This window comes from Gorilla gorilla, chromosome 18 (genome assembly GCF_029281585.2).
Source record: "Gorilla gorilla gorilla isolate KB3781 chromosome 18, NHGRI_mGorGor1-v2.1_pri, whole genome shotgun sequence".
NCBI classification, from domain to species: Eukaryota; Metazoa; Chordata; class Mammalia; order Primates; family Hominidae; genus Gorilla; species Gorilla gorilla.
This window is the reverse complement of record NC_073242.2, coordinates 21,669,097-21,689,591: the sequence shown is the minus strand read 5'-3', so window position 1 is coordinate 21,689,591 and position 20,495 is coordinate 21,669,097. Positions and strand designations below refer to the sequence as shown.

At 44.0% G+C, this 20,495-nt stretch overlaps 2 protein-coding genes across 5 annotated transcripts in view; one reads left to right on the top strand and one right to left on the bottom strand.

Annotated features, from left to right (window-relative positions):
• LOC115931069 (putative uncharacterized SMG1-like protein) overlaps positions 1–15,523 on the bottom strand; it is a 32,111-nt gene extending 16,588 nt beyond the window's left edge. For all 3 annotated transcript variants that reach the window (XM_055365474.2, XM_055365473.2, XM_055365475.2), the window contains exon 1: positions 15,390–15,523. In XM_055365474.2, the coding sequence (XP_055221449.1) occupies positions 15,390–15,523 (134 nt within the window). The remainder of the gene's footprint in view (positions 1–15,389) is intronic.
• Positions 15,524–15,818: 295 nt separating this feature from the next.
• LOC101131923 (phospholipid-transporting ATPase ABCA3-like) overlaps positions 15,819–20,495 on the top strand; it is a 34,993-nt gene continuing 30,316 nt past the window's right edge. Inside the window, exons 1-4 of one of the 2 annotated variants that reach the window (XM_031002875.3) lie at positions 15,819–16,284; positions 17,108–17,238; positions 18,109–18,293; positions 20,085–20,193. In XM_031002875.3, the coding sequence (XP_030858735.1) occupies positions 16,225–16,284; positions 17,108–17,238; positions 18,109–18,293; positions 20,085–20,193 (485 nt within the window). In that variant the 5' untranslated portion in view covers positions 15,819–16,224. The remainder of the gene's footprint in view (positions 16,285–17,107; positions 17,239–18,108; positions 18,294–20,084; positions 20,194–20,495) is intronic. The other variant, XM_055365470.2, reaches the window with a different exon arrangement.

Sequence of the window (20,495 nt, the reverse complement as noted above, 5' to 3'; positions counted from 1 at the left end):
TTCATCATGTTTACTTATCTCCTACACTACCTTTACTATTAAGAGTTAAATGTTTGTATCATTTTCTGGTGACACAGTAGTACCATAAGGCAGCAGAGAATACAAGTTAAAAAAAGATCTGGGCTCAAATCCCAGCTCCAGCACTGAAAAGTATGTGTGCCTTTGCACAAATTACTTGATCTCCAAGCCTTGGTTGTCTCTTGCGTAAAATGAGGATGATACCTATCTGACATGTAAGGTTGTTGTGAGGCTAAAATAAGATAACGAATTATAAAGAAACATTTAGTTTGCAGGGTATGTTAAAAGTTGTTATGACCATAATACAAAATAAACTCAGTTTCCAGTCTAAAAGACAATGTACAAACAGTTCATGAGTATATGAATATAATCAAGACAAGTTTTTACAGTCAATATAGAGCAACTTAAATACTTCACTGAAGAAAGCAGGTAATCTGTTGCGACCAACAATGTGTTTCCAACTAGGAAGCATCTGATTTCAAACTAAACTGTAAAACCAGGAGCCGCTTCCCCATTGGTTAGAAATAAGGTTTCTAAATCCCCTAAGTTATGAACACTGAGAATTTTTTTCCCAAAAAAATTTTGTGTTTTCAGAAATATAACCAAAAAAGCCTAACTGGAATAGAGCCACTGTCTCAGAAATACCTAAAAACTCCCTAGTTGCCAAATTATTTTAATACAAATTGATCAAAGCATCCCCAACCAGAACTCAGGTTGTAAGCATTCTGAACCTAAAAGCACAAAATGGTTTAGCATTTATATGAAATTTCTATTTTTATACAATCTTGACTGCTTAGGTTTCAAAAAATGTCAATGTCAGGCTGTTAGCACCAACAAGATCATCCCAGTCCAATAAATAGAAAACTGTTAAAGAACGGAAATGAGCACTTAAAATGAGGCAATCAAAGCCACAAAATAGAAATTGCAGATTTGAACTCCCAAGAAGCAGGCATAAATGTTAGGCTAGTTAGTTAGAAGAGCTGAAAGGGATATCATCTGCCAGAATTAGTGTCTCAATTTAGTGAAAAAAGAAAATCTATCTGTTAAGTCTAAGAATCCTAGCAAGGATCCAAAAATACCTCCACGGCCCCTTTAATATTCTAAAAATATCATGGAGAGAAAAAAAAAGAAATGCATAAATTTCCCCAAAACGATCAAACTGAAGTTAAAGCCTGATGTACATGCCACATGAGAGGTAAGTTTCTAAAGCTCATACCTCAAAAATCGCATACTGTATAATATGGAGCCTTTGTGATGTTTTGCATCAAGTCAATCTGTAAGACAGTAGTTACAATATTAGTGAAGACAGTGGGTTAAAACATTTGTTGTTCAAACATGGAGCAAATATCATTCATGAGTTAGGTGCCTTTAGTTGAACTATGGTCCCATTAGGGTTCATACATTAAAGCAAAAATTGAAGTGGAAAGCCACTCTGTGCCTTACAGGATAAAGAGGCTTAATGTGGCAACCAAAAAAATTTTAGTACATAAGAGAATTTAAATGTTAACTATAACATACAAATCACATGCAAATATAGTTACCACTTATTTTAGTTACCTATTCTCAATATACAGAAAAATGCCATAAATCTAGGAGGCCATTCATTTCAAATGACCGGAATCCTTAGACCTCACATCAACAATCCACCATGTGCTGGGGATGGTATCTCCTGACTAAATGTAGCCTTGCGGTCCATTCTCATTAAGTATTAGAGAGAAAAAGAGAGAGAGCGTCATCTCTGGAAAGTGTGAAGTCAGGGAATTCCCTACTAGGAAGCATTTCCATAAAGCACCCCAAAATGACTTGATGCAAACACCACACCTAGTGGTGTCACTGGAGTAAGCATCATATTACTTCAAATTGCTTTTACCTAGGTTTATTAAGGGATTTTGCTCTCATGGTGAGATCTAATTTGCAATGGATATAAACCAGGAAATGAGATTTGCACTAAAGCCAATGAAGTAGGAATGTACTTATTCTCTAAAGCAGCAAAGATAGTCTCACTGTCACAGAGCAGTAATAGGATATGTTGCTTTCCATACTGATGGTTAATACCACTTGGAAATGATTTACCCTTCAAAAATAAATTCAAGGTTTTCCCCTGCAATGCCTCTCTGGATTCAAACATGCTTTAATGAGGAATAAGAGAAAGGGTGAAACTATGAATAACCCTGGGCCTTGTATCATTACATTAGAAACACTGCTCTAAATATGAGTCTATGGCTAAAATATTAATTTGAGAGGCTCAGGGAATTTATTATACAAATCTCTTCTTGCAGAGAACTTTAAGTTCAAATTTAATAAAACAAAACAAAACCATTCCATGTCAAAATTGTAAATGAGTATGCATCAGTTTTGCAATACCGAAATATTAAATTAATATAATTTATTGGTAAAACTAGCTTAGCTACCTAAGTATTAAGTGTCTATAATAACCAAATCTTAATTATCCATTTATGGGTGATTTGTTTCCTTTTTTGAGACAGGGTCTCACTCTGTCACCCAGGCTGGAGTGCACTGGCATGACCATAGCTCACTGCAGCCTCGACCTCATGGGTGCAGCCTCGACCTCATGGGTTCAGCCTCTCAAACAGCTGGGACCACAGGTGCATGTCACTCCATTTAGCTAATTTTTTATTTTCATGTTTTTTGGAGACAGGTGTCTGATTATGTTGCTCAGGCTGCTCTCAAATTCCTGGACTCAAGCAATCCTCCCACCTCAGCCTCCCAAAATGCTAGGATTAGAAGCATGAGTGACCACATCTGGACTGTCACCAATTTTTAACTGTCTGTCAACTAAACAGCCAATATAGACTGATAAAATATACTTAACTATTGTAAAATTGTAAAGAATTGTATCTTCACCAAGGAGAGGTCTGGCTTTTACCTGTGAATTCTGGAAGGTAATCTCTAAACTCTTGAAATGTCATACCTAATAAGAGGGTCCTGGCCAGGAGCAGTGGCTCACACCTGTAATCCCAGCACTTTGGGAGGCCAAGGCGGGCAGATCGCTTGAGGTCAGGATTTTGAGACCAGCCTGGCCAGCATGGTGAAACCTGTCTCTACTAAAAATACAAAAATTAGCCAGGCATGGTGACGGGCACCTGTAATAATCCCAGCTACTCAGGAGGCTGAGGTTTCAGTGAGCTGAGATCATGCCACTGCACTCCAGCCTGGGCAACAGAGCAAGACTATCTCCAAAAAAAAGGAGGGGGGTGGTGGTGGGGGGAAGGTGTCCTTGTTCATCTGGGGGCTTTAGGCCACAGCAGAGTCTAATAATGCGGCTTATGGTGGGGGCTTTGAGTCACATGGATCAGCTTGGCCTCCAGTGGGGCTGGAGACTAAGGTTAGCCACATGGGCATGCAACCATGGAACCCCAGTAAAAACGTTGGACATAAAAAATAGAGTGAGCTTCCCTGGTTGGCAATAATCCATGAGTATGGTCGCACACCAGTGCCACCAGGAAGGTGTCATTTTTCACAACTCTACAGGGACAGGACAATTCGAAACTCCAACATTTGGAACTTCCCCGAACTCTGCCCTATGCACCTCTACCCTTGGCTCGTTCTAATCTGAATCCCTAAACTGCAATAAACTCTAACCATGGGTATGAGAGCTTTCAATGAGTTCTAGTGAGTCCTCCTGGCAAATCATCCAACCTAAGAGTGGTCTTGGCCAGGCACAGTGACTCAAGCCTGTAATCCCAGCACTTCGGGAGGCCCAGGCAGGCGGATCACTTGAGCTCAGGAGTTTGAGACCAGCCTGGCAATATGGTGAAACTGTCTCTAAAAAATATAGAAAAACTAGCCAGGCGAGGTGCTGTGCGCCCATAGATCCAGCAACTCAGGTGGCTGAGGTAGGAGGACTGCCTGAACCTGGGAGGGAGGAGTTCAGGGCGCAGTGAGCCGTGATCATGCCACTGCACTCTCGCCTGGGTGACAGAGAGAGGCCCTGTCTCAAAAAAAAAAAAAAAAGAGTGGTCTTGGGAACCCCCAAACTTGCAACTAGTATTAGAAGCAAGGGTCATCTTATGGACTGGACTCCCTCTTACTCTGCACTCATATTTAAAACCATTAAATATACTGTAGCTCCAAAAAAGTTGCATGTTTGTTTTGAAAAAGGGTCTCACACTGTCGCCCAGGCGAGAGTGCAGTGGTGCAATCCGAGCTCAAGCAAACCTCCCACATCAGCCTCCCAAGTAGTTGAGACCACAGGCTTACTCCACCACGCCCAGCAACTTTTGTATTTTTTTGTCCCATTCTCTACAACATTCCCAAAATGTTGCCCAAGCTGGTCTCGCACTCCTGAGCTCAAGTGATCCACTCACCTCAGCCTCCCAAAGGGTTGGGATTACAGGCATAAGCCACTGCACCCGGCCATAAATTTTGTTTTTTAATAACATTTCTAGCAAACATGATAAAGATTTGACTTCGGTGTTGCTTATTTTCCTTCCAAGGAACCTCTAATATTCTCTATTTTCAGAACTCCAATCAAATTAGCCAGAAAGAGCAAACGAAGCCAATAAATCCAGGAGGGCAATAGATCTGATTTTAACCCTTGTTTCACATGCACAATTGTCTTCAGAGAAAAGCTGAAGAAAGTACCCCCTCACCTCCATGCCCCAATGCTCCTTTTCTCTGACTTCAAGTGGGCCTCTGATGCTGCCCACATTTCCCTCACCAGGTTTCTTTCCTTTCCAAAACATCTGTAAAACTTTCTGCACCTTCTTCCTTCTCCCACCACTACCAGTGGATGACCTTATAGATTTCTGCTCCATGAGAAATAGAAGCCATTTGACAGCACCCTCAGCAAGAGCTAACATTTTAGCTCCGAACAAGAGCTAGTGGGCAACTGATCCAAGCAGTTTACATATGTTTATCATGTCATTTCATGTTCAACACAATCCTATTAGTTATAACTTGATAACTAAGGTTTCATAACTGGCCTAAGGTTGCACAGCTTGTAAAAGGCAGAGTCAGAACTCAGACCCAGTACTGTCGAATGTTTGAGCTCTTCAACACTCCATCACTGCCTGTCATCTTCCTTCTAATATATCCACAAATTCACCTGCATCTGCACATACAGCTTTTCTTCCCATCATCTTCGCATAATGGAACAAATAAACCTCCTATCCATAGAAATCATCTGGATCTGTCTATTCCCTCCATTTTCCAAGGTATGTCTTGTCTTTTTTTTTTTTGAGATGTAGTCTCACTCTGTCGCCCAGGCTGAAGTGCAGTGGCGTGATCTCGACTCACTGCCTCCCGGATTCACGCCATTCTCCTGCCTCAGCCTCCCGAGTAGCTGGGACTACAGGCGCCCACCACCACGCCCGGCTAATTTTTTGTATTTTTAGTAGAGACGGGGTTTCACCATGTTAGCCAGGATGGTCTCGATCTCCTGACCTCGTGATCCGCCCACCTTGGCCTCCCCAAAGTGCTGGGATTACAGGCTTGAGCCACTGCACCCGGCCTGTTTCTTCTGTACGTTGCAAAATCTCCCATTTTACTACTGCTTATCACATCATCAACATACGAGCACTCTCAAAAGTCTTACTTTAAAAAAAACAAAAACAAAAACAAAAAATGGCCGGGCACGGTGGCTCACGCCTGTAATCCCAGCACTTTGGGAGGCGAAGGCAGGCAAATCATAAGGTCAGGAGATTGAGACCACCCTGGCCAACACGGTGAAACCCCGTCTCTACTAAAATAGAAAAAATAAAATTACCTGCGCGTGGTGGCACGCACCTGTAGTCCCAGCTACTTGGGAGGCTGAGGCAGGGGAATCGTTTGAACCCAGGAGGCAGAGCTTGCAGTGAGCCGAGATCGTGCCACTACACTCCAGCCTGGTGACAGAGCGAGACTCTGTCTCAAAAAAAAACTAAAGGCCGGGTGCGGTGGCTCACGCTGGTAATCCCAGCACTTTGGGAGGCCAAGGTGGGTGGATCATGAGGTCAGGAGTTCAAGACCAGCCTGGCCAATGTAGTGAAACCCCGTCTCTACTAAAAATACAAATATCAGCCAGGCGTGGTGGCGGGCGCCTGCAATCCCAGCTACTCAGGAGGCTGAGGCAGGAGAATCGCTCGAATCCGGGAGGCAGAGGTTGCACTGAGCCGAGATTGCACCATTGCGCTCCAGCCTGGGCGGCAGAGAGACTCCATCTCAAAAATAATCATAATAATAATAATAATAAAATAAATTTAAAAATTAAGAAAATAAGGCCGGGCACGGTGGCTCACGCCTGTAATCCCAGCACTTTGGGAGGGCGAGGCAGGCAGATCATGAGGTCAGGAGTTTGAGACCAGCCTGGGCAACATAGTGAAACCCCGTCTCTACTAAAAATACAAAAAATTAGCCGGGTGTGGTGGTGGGCACCTGTAATCCCAGCTAGTTGGGAGGCTGAGGCAGGAGAACTACTTGAACCCCGGAGGCGGAGGTTGCAGTGAGCCGAGGTCGCGCCATTGCACTCCAGACCGGGCAACAGTGTGAGACTCTGACTCAAAAAAACCAAAAAACAAAAAAACCCTTTAACTGCCTTTCTCCCTCTATCAATCTAATAGCCTGGACTCTTCACAGACAAACCTGTTGAAAAATTTATCTTCCTTGCCTTCATTTACTTTTTAACCCACTTTAATCTGGGTTCCACCTGCAACACACCACTGAAGCTATTCCTACCAAGGTAGGAACTGCCACTCAAGACCTTCTTGGCTCTAAAATCCCATGAGCCTTTTTCAGTTCACCTTACAATTTCTCAATACCACTCTAAAGTTTATGAGTTTTTTAGTTAACTTTAACTCCAGTGACTCTTTCTACTTTATCCCAATCCAAGTATTCTCCTCCTTCTTCATTTTTTTTTTTTTTTTTTTTTTTGAGACAGACTCTGACTTTGTTGCCCAGGCTGGAGTATAGTGGTGCAATACTGGCTCACTGCAACCTCCACCTCCAGGTTCAAGCGATTCTCCTGCCTCAGCCTCCCAAGTAGCTGAAATTACAGGCCCCTGCTACCACACCCGGCTAATTTTTGTATTTTTAGTAGAGACGGGGTTTCACCATGTTGGCCAGGCTGGTCTCGAACACCTGACCTCAAGGGATCCACCCGCCTCGGCCTCCCAAAATGCTGGAATTACAGGCGTGAGCCAACGTGCCCAGCCCCTTCTTCACTTCTTTAACCAGCTTAGATTTCATTGTGTATCATTTCAACAACACTCTTGCCTATACCCTTAACTCTTAAGATTCTCATCACACCCATCTGGCAAAACCCCAATCCTGGATAAACCCAACGATCCATCAATAAGCACCACACTCCCAGGTCCCCTAGTGTTTACTTCCCATTCTATACATGCACTATCCAGACATTCCCATTCTCTTCAAATTCCAAAATATCCTATCACCTCCCCTCCCCATACACACATTCTACTTCACCAACAAGAAAAAAGGTACCAGCTGGGCACGGTGGCTCACGCCTGTAACCCCTGCACTTTGGGAGGCCAAGGCGGGTGGATCACTTGATGTCAGGAGTTGGACACCAGCCTGGCCAAAATGGTGAAACCTCATCTCTACTAAAAATACAAAAATTAGCTGGGTGTGGTGGTGCGCACCTGTAATCTCAGCTACACGGGAGACTGAGGCAGGAGAATCGCTTGAACCCAGGAGGTGGAGGTTGCAGTGAGCCAAGACTGCACCACTGCACTCCAGAGCCTGGGCAATAATAAGAGCGAAACTCCGTCTCGGGGTGGGGTGGGGAAGATACCATAAAATACTCGCACCCGATTCTAGACATTACTGAGGATTCCATCTACTTCCACCTTACTGTAACTTTTCAAATACTTTTCCCACTGAACTAAATCCCCCCCATAAACATGCAACACTTTCTAATGTATCCCATTGAAAAATACAAAAACATATAAAAAGGAAAAACTCCATCAATCCCACATGTCCCTCCATCAAACAATCTGCCTTTACTTGCTGCAGCCAAACTAAAGTTGTCTAGATTCCCCTCTCCCATTTCTTCACTTCTTCTAGCTCCTTAACACACACTGGTCCAACTTCTGCCCCATCACTCTTGGCAAAATCCATTATGACCTCCAGGCTGCTAAATCCAAGATACAGTTCAGGCCTCAATCTGATCATCCTTTCAGCAGCTTTCACAGGGCTGCTGAGTAGGGTTGAGCAGTTTTGCCCTGCACACAGGTGCCCTGCAGAGGAATGAGGTGGGCTGAATGAAACTCCTTTTTTAAAAATTCTTGGCTGGCATAGTGGCTCACGCCTGTAATCCCAGCACTTTGGGAGGCTGAGGCGGACGGATCACTTGAGGTCAGGAGTTCAAGGTCAGCCTGGCCAATATGGCAAAGCCCCATCTATTAAAAATACAAAAATTAGCTGGCCGTGGTGGCGGGCACCTGTAATCCCAGCTACTCGGGAGGCTGAGGCAGGAGAATCACTTGAACCCAGGAGGCAGAGGTTTCAGTGAGCCGAGACTGTGCCACTGCACTCCAGCCTGGGAAACAAGAGAGAAACTCCATCTCAAAAAAAAAAATTGTTTATGCCAACTAATTGTACACCTAAATGCACCAAGTTCATGACTTTCTCCTTGCATTTATTTATTTATTTATTTATTTCTTAATTAGGTCTCACTCTATGTTGCCCACGTTGTAGTGCAGTGTGTGATTACAGCTCACTGCAGCCTTGAACTCCTGGGCTCAAGAGATTCCTCTGGTCTTAGCCTCCCCAGTAGCTAGAACTACAGGTATGGAGTGGCTCTCTGCCTTTATTTCTAACCCAAGCTACCTTACAACCTTAAAAAGAGACGCTACTTCGCCGGGCACAGTGGCTCTCGCCTGTAATCCCAGCACTTTGGGAGGCCGAGGCGGGCGGATCACAAGGTCAGGAGATCGAGACCATCCTGGCTAACACGGTGAAACCCTATCTCTACTAAAAATACAAAAAATTAGCCAGGCGTGGTGGTGGGCACCTGCAATCCCAGCTACTCGGGAGGCTGAGGCAGGAGAATGGCGTGAACCCAGGAGGTGGAGCTGGCAGTGAGCCGAGATTGCACCACTGCACTCTAGCCTGGGCGACAGAGCGACACTCCATCTTAAAAAAAAAAAAAAAATTTTTATATATATATACATACACACACACACACACACACACACACACACCTCCCTAGAAGCATCAATAGTTACTGAATTAGAGTATTTCATTACCTGTTATAAAAAACAAACAAACAAAAAAACCTTCCATTATACTAATTTATAAAGGAATCAAAACAAAATGGGTTGGGGGGTCCAGGCACGGTGTCTCACTCCTGTAATCCCAGCACTTTGAGAAGCCAAGGTGGGAACTTGAGGTCAGGAGTTCAAGACCAGCCTGGCCAACATGGCGAAACCCTGTCTCTAATACAAAAATTAGCCGGGCCTGGTGACATGCGCCTGTAGTCCCAGCTACTCAGGAGGCAGAGGCACATGAATCACTTGAACCCAGGAGGTCGAGGTTGTACTGAGCCAAGATCGTGCCACTGCACTCCAGCCTGGGAGACAGAGTGAAACTATGTCTTTAAAAAAAAGGCGGGGTGCAGTGGCACACACCTGTAATCCCAGCACTTTGGGAGGCCGAGGCAGGTGGATCACCTGAGGTCAGGAGTTCACGACCAGCCTAACATGGTGAAACCCCATCTCTACTAAATATAAAAAAATTAGCCGGGTGTGGTGGCACATGCCTGTAATCTGATCTACTTGGGAGGCTGAGACAGGAAAACAGCTTGTACCTGGGAGGCGGAGGATGCAGTGAGCCGAGATTGCATCATTGCGCTCCAGCCTGGACAACGAGAGCAAAATTCTGTCTCAAAAAAAAAAAAAAAAAAAAAAGTTGGGGTGAGGGGAAGGTTCAACTTAAAGATACGATTACTAAGTGTTTCATAAGGAATGACTTATTTCATAATGGAGTAGGAGTTTGACACCAGCATGGGCAACATGGGGAGGCCCCATCTCTACAAAAAAGTAAAAATAAAAAATTAGCGTGCCAAGCATGGTGGGTCACACCTGTAATCCTGGCACTTTGGGAGGCCAAGGAGGAACGATCACTTGAGCCTAGGTATTCAAGACCAGCCCAGGCAGCATGGCAAAACCCCGTCTCTACAGAAAACAAAAAAAAAATAAAGTAGCTGGGGGTGGTAACATGCACCTGTGGTCCCAGCTATTGGGAGGGTGAGGTAGGAGGACGTATTGAGCCTGGGAGGTGGAGGCTGCAGTGAGCTGAGATGGTTCCACTGCACTCCAACCTGGGCAATGGAGCGAGACTCTGTTTCAGAAAAAGAGAGAGGAGGCCAGGCGTGGTGGCTCACGCCTGTAATCCCAGCACTTTGGGAGGCCGAAGCGGGTGGATCACCTGAGGTCAGCAGTTCAAGACCAGCCTGGCCAACATGGTGAAATCCCATCTCCACTAAAAACACAAAAACTAGCCGGGCATAGTGGCATGCACCTGTATTCCCAGCTACTTGGGAGGCTGAGACAGGAGAATCACTTGAACCGGGAGGTGGAGGTTGCAAGTGAGCTGAGATTGTGCCACTATACTCCAGCCTGGGCGACAAAGTAAAGCTCTGTCTCAAAAAAAAAAAAAAAAAGAGAGAGAGAGAGAGGAAAAATAAATAAATTAGCCAGGTGTGGTGGTATGCACCTGTGGTCCCAGCTACTCAGGAGGCTAAGGCGGGAGGATTCCCAGAGCCCAGGAAGTCAAGGCTGCAGTGAGCAGTGATTGCACCACTGCACTCCAGCCTGGGCAACAGAGCAAGAGCATATCTCAAAAAAAGGGAAAGAAAAGAAAAGAAAAACATAAAAACAAATGTTCCTTTAGTTTTAATTTTTATTTTTTAGTTTATTATGGCTGTTTTACTCTCCCCCAAGTAAAACAGCCATACACAATTTGCTGAAATTTTCCTTAGTGTACTTTGAAATCTGTGGAACAGAACTGGCAATCGCTAAATTCTATTTAACTCTAGTTCCCTTTAATATTAGGCTGGTGTGGAAGTAACTGTGGTTTTTGCCAAAACCGCAATTACTTTTGCACCTACCTAATAGGTATAAAATATGTAACTTCACTTAATTTTATCCTTTATGTATTTCCCTATATTATGTACCTATGGACATCAAACTTAGTACAGACTGATAAAAGGCTGAATAGACAACTCTGGTTTCAAAAATCCAGCTTCTCACAACATCAGACATACTAGTATACAGCTTTTCTAATTTCACAACACATTTCCATTTTTTGGTCTTTCACAATAGAGAAGATGTGTGTACTTTTGAATACTCTGATCTGTCTACAATCTACCAAAATTGGAAGGTGTTTTTATTATACAGTTTCATCCTTTTAGAAATATAGAAAGATCCTAAGTTTGGGCACAGTAAGACACTCAATATAGGTCTACTACTAAACAAGTAAGACCAATTACACAATTAATGTCCTAACACCCCGAGTGGAGAAGTAAAATCTACTTGTTTTCTGTTGACTTGAATGCCTTCTCTTCTTTGCTGAATTAATCAATCTATTTGACTCCAATGTCAAATTAATCAATGTCACTTTAGAATATTAAAATGTACAATTATGAATTACACATTTAATTTTAAAACACATCATTCTGATCTCTGTCTTGATTGATACTAGAAGATTATCTTCCAAACTAAGGGGGAAAAAATGACAGACTTTAGCTATTGGCAATGATAGGTCATTTTTTTAGGGAAGAGGAGTAAAGAGGGCCACCTCCATAGGTCAGATATCCCTTTGTTCTAAGAAGCCACCACCCCTGTTTCTTCATATGAAAAAAACCAGAGGCATCCAGTGGTTCCCAAAACCTTCTCAACTTTACGCTTGAGGAACCCACAGATTTCAAATAATACAACTGACCTAAGACCACTCATTTGTTTAACCATTCTTTTTTTAATTTTTAATTTTTTTTTGAGAAGGAGTCTTGCTCTGTTGCCCAGGCTGGAGTGCAGTGGTGTGATGTCGCTCACTACAACCTCTGCCTCTCAGGTTCAAGTGATTCTCCTGCCTCAGCCTCCCGAGTAACTGGGATTACAGGCATGCACCACCACATCCCACTAATTTATTTATTTATTTATTTATTTTTTTAGTAGAGACGGGGTTTCACCATGTCAGTTGGCCAGGCTGGTCTCCACTGCCCCCGGCCTGCTTAACCATTCTTAAATGTCAGGTGCAGTGGCTCACACCTGTAATCTCAACACTTTGGGAGGCTGAAGGTGGGCAGATTGCTTGAGTTCAGGGGTTCAAGACCAGCCTGGGCAATGTGGTGAAAACCCCATCTCTACAAAAAATACAAAAATGAGCCGGGCTGTTGGCAAGCGCCTGTAGCCCCAGCTACTTGTGGATGCTGAGGCAGGAGGCTTGAGCCTGGGAGGTCGAGACTGCAGTAAGCCAAGTATCTGTGCCACTGCACTCCAGCCTGGGTGACACAGCAAGACCGTCTCAAAAAAACTGACAGAAGAGTTGACTGAGAGCACAATGAATGAAAAGGAAGACTATAAGCCAGTGCCATATAAATGCTTACTGTTGGAGGTATGCTTCTATGGAACACGGGTTTGCTCTCTTGCCATATGACATTCACATATTCAGCCACCTGGAACACTTCCTGTCAGTATGTGTGAAGTATCATGTGTGGTCAAAATTGTCTCAACAGTCATTTTCCACACCAACTGGCAAACTAACACTAAAAGAAATCAACAAGTATTGCTTTTTCAAAAGCCTAAATTGGCTGAGTGCGATGACTTACACCTGTAATCCCAGCACTTTGGGAGGCCAAAGCAGGCGGATCACCTGAGTCAGGAGTCCAAGAACAGGCCGGCCAACATGGTGGAATCTCGTCTCTACTAAAAATACAAAAATTAGCTGGACGCCTGTAATCCCAGCTACTCGGGAGGCTGAGGCAGGAGAATTTTTCCCTGTAACCGGGAGGCAGGGGCTGCAGTGAGTCGAGATTACACCACTGCACTCCAGCCTGGGAGACAGAGCAAGACTCCATCTCAGGAAGACAAAAAAAAAAAAAAAGCCTACATCAAGGAAAACAGAACCAAAACACCAGGGACAAAATGGTACATAAGAGGAAAAAAAATTTTCACCAAAATTATTCAGATGAACCATAATAAATGTGCCTGCATCTGAAGATGTTCTAAACCTTCATTTAAGCAAGAAGCAAGATCAAGATCTGTTCCGTCAGTTACCTGGAGTCTGTCATCTTTCTGAATAGGGGACAGAATCACCTCAAATTTAACTAATAAAAATTTATGACTTGGCAAACACCCCAGGTATTTTTATTGACTAACAAATCAGCTATGACAATCTTAGCAACAAATCAAGTTATGCTATGGGGTATGTCCACACTTCCCTGTTCCCTCTACAACAGGAGAAAATCAAATTTTTCCAACATCCTAACAAACTGTTACTGCCTGTAACCAAATGTATCACAGTATCGTCTACCAAGGCGTTACATCCTGAAACTTTCCTACAAAAAGCACAGCTTCAAAGAAACCTTGCAAGCTTTCTTGTAAGCTCCTCCCTTCCCCCATCGCCCCTCCCCAGAGCCAAGAAATAAAGCACTTGAAAGAAACAACATGGATAATATTTATTAATAGCTCATGTACATATTCCATAACTACACAAGCCATTTGGCTTCATACCTCTCAGCAATGAAGTCAGCTGGCCCTAGCACGTGGCTGCGACTCTTCTCTATTTATTTAGAACTACAAACTACAATTTACACTTTTCCAAAAGCTGTAGGACTATTTGGGAAGGGCACTTTATTCTTCTAAAAGGTTACTAAATTCTCTTATATACTTATACTGATCACAATACTGAAAAATAATAGAAAACCCATTGTCATTCATTTACCACCTAATTTGTTAGATGCCAGAAAATCAAATTTCACACATTTCAATAAAAAGGCAAAACTAAGCATGTCAATCATAGGAAAAAAATACTTAATCAACTAATTTTATTTAAAGCACTCACAAACTCTTAAGTGGTACAAGACAAGTCAACGCTGTTTATCGAACAATATTTTTTTTTACGACTAAACATCTCAATTCTAGACTCAGGCACTAATTATTTAAGTCATCTAGTTATATACACCAATTCTCAACAGACACAGTTTTTTTTGGAAAGGCATATTAAACAGACTAAGATGTGTACTACCCATTAGCCAAAGATAATTTTATTGATTTTTCTAACGAGTCTTCAAACGTTACATTCTAACATCTTAGCAAATTATTTCCAACTACTGCTGGAATTACATGTAACTATCAGGAAACAAAAGGGCTTCTCAACAACTTGTGCGTTCTACATTATCTGGCCAGTTTCCGGACAATTATAATACAACTGTGCTCCAAAGTAGGAGAGTTCCATGAATCAATTACCCCCAAAATATATTTCTGTATATTTAAGGAGTTCTAAGCATTGGGTTAAATTCCAAACAGACTCTGAATACAAGCATTTATTTAGTAAGACAGGTTACAATAAATCAACCCTAAATTAGGCACAGCTGCCCTCCCCCCATTGATCAAAAAGACAGGAAATTACATTTATTTAAAAAGTTAATGTTCCTAATATATTCAAATCTAACTAAGCCCCAAAACGGTCTGAGATCAAATCCTCCATAAAAGAGGAAATTCTCTAGACTTCTAAGTGGGTGCCCAGAGTTCACTCAAGTGTCCAGGTATGAATTACGATTCACCAGAGTAACCGGCCTTGCACTTAGGGAAAACTTCCATCGCCCAAGACCAGAGTGGGTCGATCCCATCAACAGTCACACAATCTCATCTCACGCTCCCACTAATGAATGTTCTGCCTAAAGTCAGAGCAATGCCTTAGCTGGAGTTTTGTTTTGGTTTTTTCAATATTACCACGTGGGGGTCACAGAAAGGAACAGAGGTTAGAAGAGCTCTCACGTGGCGGCTGAAAGACTGGGGAACCGAGAAAGTGAATGAGTAACAGGGAGGGTCCTGGACTCTCAGGATCTCCCAACTCGGGGTCAGGGGGAGGCGGTAAGTGGAATGCCCCCCGCCCCCCCACCCCCGCCTCTTTCTCACCTCCTGGTCCCGACCCTAGGCCAGTGCCACCGCCGGGAGCCCCGGGTCTCGGCTTCAGCCCCGGGCTGAACAAGCAGGGAGGGGAGAGGCACTTAGGCCTCGCCTCCCCGCGGCCTTCCTCCCCCAGCCGGGGCGGAGGAGACCCAGGAAGCCGCGCCCGGCTCCCAGGGGTGGAGGGCCTAGGCCGCGCCTCCCAGCCCCGCGGCCCTAGGCCTCGGCCCGCCCGAGGCGGAGCCCGGGAGGTCGGGGCGGGGTCCCGGGCCGGTCACCCACCTGGGTTGCCAGTCATTCCAGCTCCGCGAATAGTTGGTGCCGTTGGTGCCGTTGGTGCCGCCGCCGCCGCCGCCGCCGCCGCCGCCGCCGCCGCCGCCGCCGCCCAGCCGAGACCCCGGGGCTCTGCGGCTCATTACCTTCCCCGACACGATATGGCCAAGCGCCGCCGCCCAGAGAAGCGCGAGTCGCCGCCCGAACCGGCCGCCGCCAACACCCCGCTCCGGCCCGGGGCTGAGGAGGAAGCCGAGAAGGAGGAGAAGGAGGAGGCGGCGGCGGGCGGGGGAAGAGGACGGCCGTTCCGGGTTCCGCCCGAGCCCGCAGCACAGGACGAGGAGGCGGGAGCGGCGCGGTGAGAGAGAGGCGGATGAAGGGGAGGCGACGTCTCTTCCAGGGCCGTGCGCGGCCCACGTCGCCGGGGCCCCGGAGGACGAGGACGAGGACGACGAGGAGCAGGCGGTGGCGGCAACTCCTCACGCTCACAAGGCCACTACTTCCCCGCCTCCCGGCTCCGCCCGCCGCGCCGCCGCTATCGCACGGCATGCTGGGAGCGAGAGGCGGGGTCGGCCCCGCCGGGCCTGGGGAGAGAGGCGGGTCCTGTCGGCGGGGATCTTCACTACTGCGGCCACACACTTTTCTCCCAAAAGCTTCCCGGAAAGCACCGGGATTTTAAAAACTTTAGGCTTTGTCTTTTCTTCTTCTTCTTCTTCTTTTTTTTTTTTTTTTTGGTGGGGGAAACAATATAGAAGGCTTTTCCTTCTCTGCAACGATTTTGTGGCTTCCTAGAGGTCAGGAGAGTGTTGGTCATGGGAAAGAAGGTTGAATTCAGTCTGCCCACATGGGCGTGCCTAGCTTTAGAACAGCGCTATTTAGGAGAAGTTGGAAGTTACACCCTTTGGTGAGAAGCTGTGTCTGTTTTTTTCCATGATTGGCATAATTAACTCAAATACCAGCTGTCCATTAGTCCGTATTTCTGTTCATGGTTGAGTTCAGTGTGTCCAGAGACCTGAAGGTGCTTTGCACTCACAGGAGTGCCCATGTGGAGCTCCATGGGATGTGAATTATTGTTGGTCACCAGTTCTGGCTGACATTGGAATCACTTGAAGAGTTTTTATAATATGTGGATTCCAAAGCCCTGTCACAAACCTATTGAATTTGTACCTCCCAGGTTGAATTTTTTGTTGTTTTTTGTTTGTTTGTTTTTTGAGATGGAGTCTCACTCTGTCACCCAGGCTGGAGTGTAGTGGCATGATCTCAGCTCACTGCAACCTCTGCCTCCTGGGTTCAAGCGATTCTCCTGCCTCAACCTCCCGAGTAGCTGGGATTACAGGCACCTGCCACCACGCCTGGCTAATTTTTGTATTTTTAGTAGAGACAGGGTTTCTCCATGTTGGCCAGTCTGGTCTCGAGCTCCTGACCTTGGGTGATCCACCCGCCTCGGCCTCCCAAAGTGCTGGGATTACAGGCGTGAGCCACTGTGCCTGGCCCTGGGTTGATTTTGATGCTTAGCTAGGTTTGGGATCCATTGGATTATTTAACACCCGAGGTGCCTTTTGTTTTTAATGATATTCTCTCAACGTGTTTTAAAAATGAAGCCCATGAGATAGTTATGAGATAGTAGAACTTTTCCCTACGTTGGTGAAGTAAAAATCTTGGGATTTTGATAGCCAGATTATGTTAGGCATTAAAAAATATCACACCGACGCCCTCTCTTTTTATAGGGATTCGCAGAGGCATTTTTGGAACATCTTTGGAAAAAATTGCAGGATCCAAGTAATCCTGCCATCATCAGGCAGGCTGCTGGAAATTATACTGGAAGCTTTTTGGCAAGAGCTAAATTTATTCCTCTTATGTAAGTAGACTAATTTTCCGAGTACTTTTTAATATCATGCTTTAAAAAGAGTATAGCATTGTCTCAAGTCAGAAATATCTCCCATATGTTTTTGGCATGTTTTTAAAGTGAATAAAATTCCTACTCTGTGCAAGATGTTTATATTTCTAAGTGGTGATTTTAGAATAAAGTGTCTCCTTTTTTATATATAAAACCCTGTATGTAAGGCTTTTGTCATCTCTTTTGTGTGGTTGCACTTAAAGATCCATTTGTTTTGTGGATAGAGGACAGTGTTGTATACTGTTTTGATTCTTTTTGTAGCTTTGTCATTTTTTCATTTGCATTCCAAATCTATTGTATCTGTTAAAGCTGAAGAAAAACCCTTTTAAAGGTAATAGACCTATCTAGGAGGCCAGTTTCTTTCAGTGGCCCATGAAGATATCTTTGGACAAGGATGCTGTTGAAACCCTTCCCCAAGAACAAAATTATTCACCATAGGACTTGACTGGATGCATCAGGGAATACTGAAGTCCACCAGACTGTCTTTCTCTTGAGAGGTGTTGGTGAACATGTCCTATTTGGCCAATCACCCTAAGAGGGGTGCCTTTGAGATGGTTAGGAGAACCTGCTTTCCATCCCTTGGGACGTTCTTAGGGGCTCACCTGTTCCTAGAAGGTCAGAGCTACTCTGCCTTGTAATTGGAAGGTTGTCTTCCTACGCACCCATCCTTATCCTTCCTTTCTTTGCTTTTCCTCTGTACCCATGGGTATTATTTAAAGAAACCTATGAACTTACTTAGCATGGTTTGTAATGAAAGGCAGTTGTGTGTTTTTATGTTATTCTGGTTTTTTTATGAAGTGTAAAGTTGACTTGAATTTTTCTTTTCTCTAGTACTGTAAAATCATGCCTAGATCTTTTGGTTAACTGGCTGCACATATACCTTAATAACCAGGATTCGGGAACAAAGGCATTCTGCGATGTTGCTCTCCATGGACCATTTTACTCAGCCTGCCAAGCTGTGTTCTACACCTTTGTTTTTAGGCACAAGCAGCTTTTGAGCGGAAACCTGAAAGAAGGTCAGTGTTGTGGGAGTGCTGGACTGGATTTTCCTTGTGTTCTTGTCACCCTTCAGAATGGTGATTCATTACTTTTTTGAGATTTTTATAAAAACTGGATTCAGAAAACTGCATGTACACTCAAACTTTTAATAATAATTTCAAGCAGCTCATAGGCCCCTACAAACCCCTTAAGATAGATTTGAGCTTGAGAACCCGACAAACCCCTTAAGATGGATTTGAGGTTAAGAAAGAGGTTTCTCCCTTTGAAGGTTTGAAATGTGAAGATGTCTCCAGAGGTGAGGCTGAGCCCTGGGCTGTGCCAGCGCCCTGTACAAAGCTTCAGTTGGATGCACCTTCTCTTTGTTGTCCTTGTAACAGCCCAGTAAATGGCAGGTATTCTCCCTTTACAGACAGCACCAAAGCACAGGAAAGTCATTTTCCCAAGATCACATGGTTACTGGCAGGATTAGAAAACTGAAGCCAGGTTCAGCTGACCCTAAAGTTTGAGTTTATATAGATTACACTCTGCCTGAAGCCTTGAGACTTAATTGACCAGTATTGTTTTGCTAATTTCTAAGAGTTACTTATAATTCAAATCTATCAGTTGAAACTTATTAGATTAGTATATTTTAGTTGAAGAGAGTCTCCAAGAACAGTGTTTATAAGTCATTGTAAATTGTTCTGTTTATGTTTATGAATAATTCATATGGTTTTGTGGGTCACTTCCTCTAAACCAGGGTCTGTCAACCCTGCATGATTGCCATTTGGGCTGCATCATCCTTCATCGTCGGGGGCTGTCCTCTGCACTGTAGGATGTTTAACAGCCTCCACCTACTAGCTGCCAACAGCAGTCCCTGACCACCCCCAGCTGTGACAACTAAAAGTGTCTCCAGACACTGCCAGGTGTCCTCTGTGGGGGTTGCAGTCTCCTTAGGTTAACAGCCACAGCTCTAAACTGAAAGTTGTACGTGTTGCATTATATATGTTTACCTACATCCTACATGCTTCTAAAAGATGTTGTATGAACTAGTAGGATGAGGTTTTATCACAAGGTAAGTAAATACAAGCTCTGCTTTTCTTTGTATAAATTAACGCCAGGAGTCTGAATTAAATATCTTGTTTTTGTAAGCAGTGACATCCCATTTAGGTAATTTTTATTGAAATATGCATCAAAGAAACTCCTAAGAAAATATACTTAAGTACAAGTTGGTCAGCTTGCCTCTTAAAATAAATGTGATGTCTTTATTTTACTCATGTAGGAAAGAATTGTATTCATTAAGTCTAAGAAAGTGGCTTCTGTCTAAATTTGCCGTCAGTTGAGGTAGAAGGCAAATTTGGAGTTTTCTTGTTTAGAAAAAAAACTACAGATGACTACTGTGCACCTGAAAACAGCACTCAGCTTCACTAACGAGACATGCAAGCTAGAATCAAATTGCTGTTTTGTTTTGTTGCCTGTCGTGATTGTTAGCTGAAACCAAATCACAAGGTCTTTTTCTCCCTCTGTATTATCTCAGCATACACTGAGCTTACAAACGTATGAACTTCACGTTGTCGTGGAATCTTACAGCCTGCTACTTCCTAAGTTTCCTTTAGAGAAGCTGCCTTGGTGACCAATGAATGTGATTAGCCTAGTGATACTCTTCTGGGCCATATACTGTGTGACTATCTGCATGGACCTTTATTTAAAGCATTTCTGCAAATAATTTTTTTAAGTTTTTTTAAATGTGTGATAGTTTATGCTTTTAAAGATATCTTACACTTTTCACTTATTTGTACCTTTAAAAAATCTTTTTTTTTTTTAAACCAAAGGTTTGCAGTATCTTCAGAGTCTGAATTTTGAGCGGATAGTGATGAGCCAGCTAAATCCCCTGAAGATTTGCCTGCCCTCAGTGGTTAACTTTTTTGCTGCAATCACAAAGTAAGTTATTTACGCTTTCTTGATGGGAGTTATTTAAAATATTTTTATTTATGTTTATCTAGTATTGTAAGAGTCTGTTAAATTTCTATGAAATTAGTAACATTATAAAAGGCCAGGCGTGGTGGCTGACGCCTGTAATCTCAACATTTTGGGAGGCTGAGGTGGGAGGATTGCTTGAGGCCAGGAGTTAAAAGACCAGCTTGAGCAACATAGTGAGACCCTATCTCTATAAAAAATTTTAAAAATTAGCTGGGTGTGGTTGCCTGTGCCTGTAGTCCCAACTACTCAGGAGGCTGAGGTAG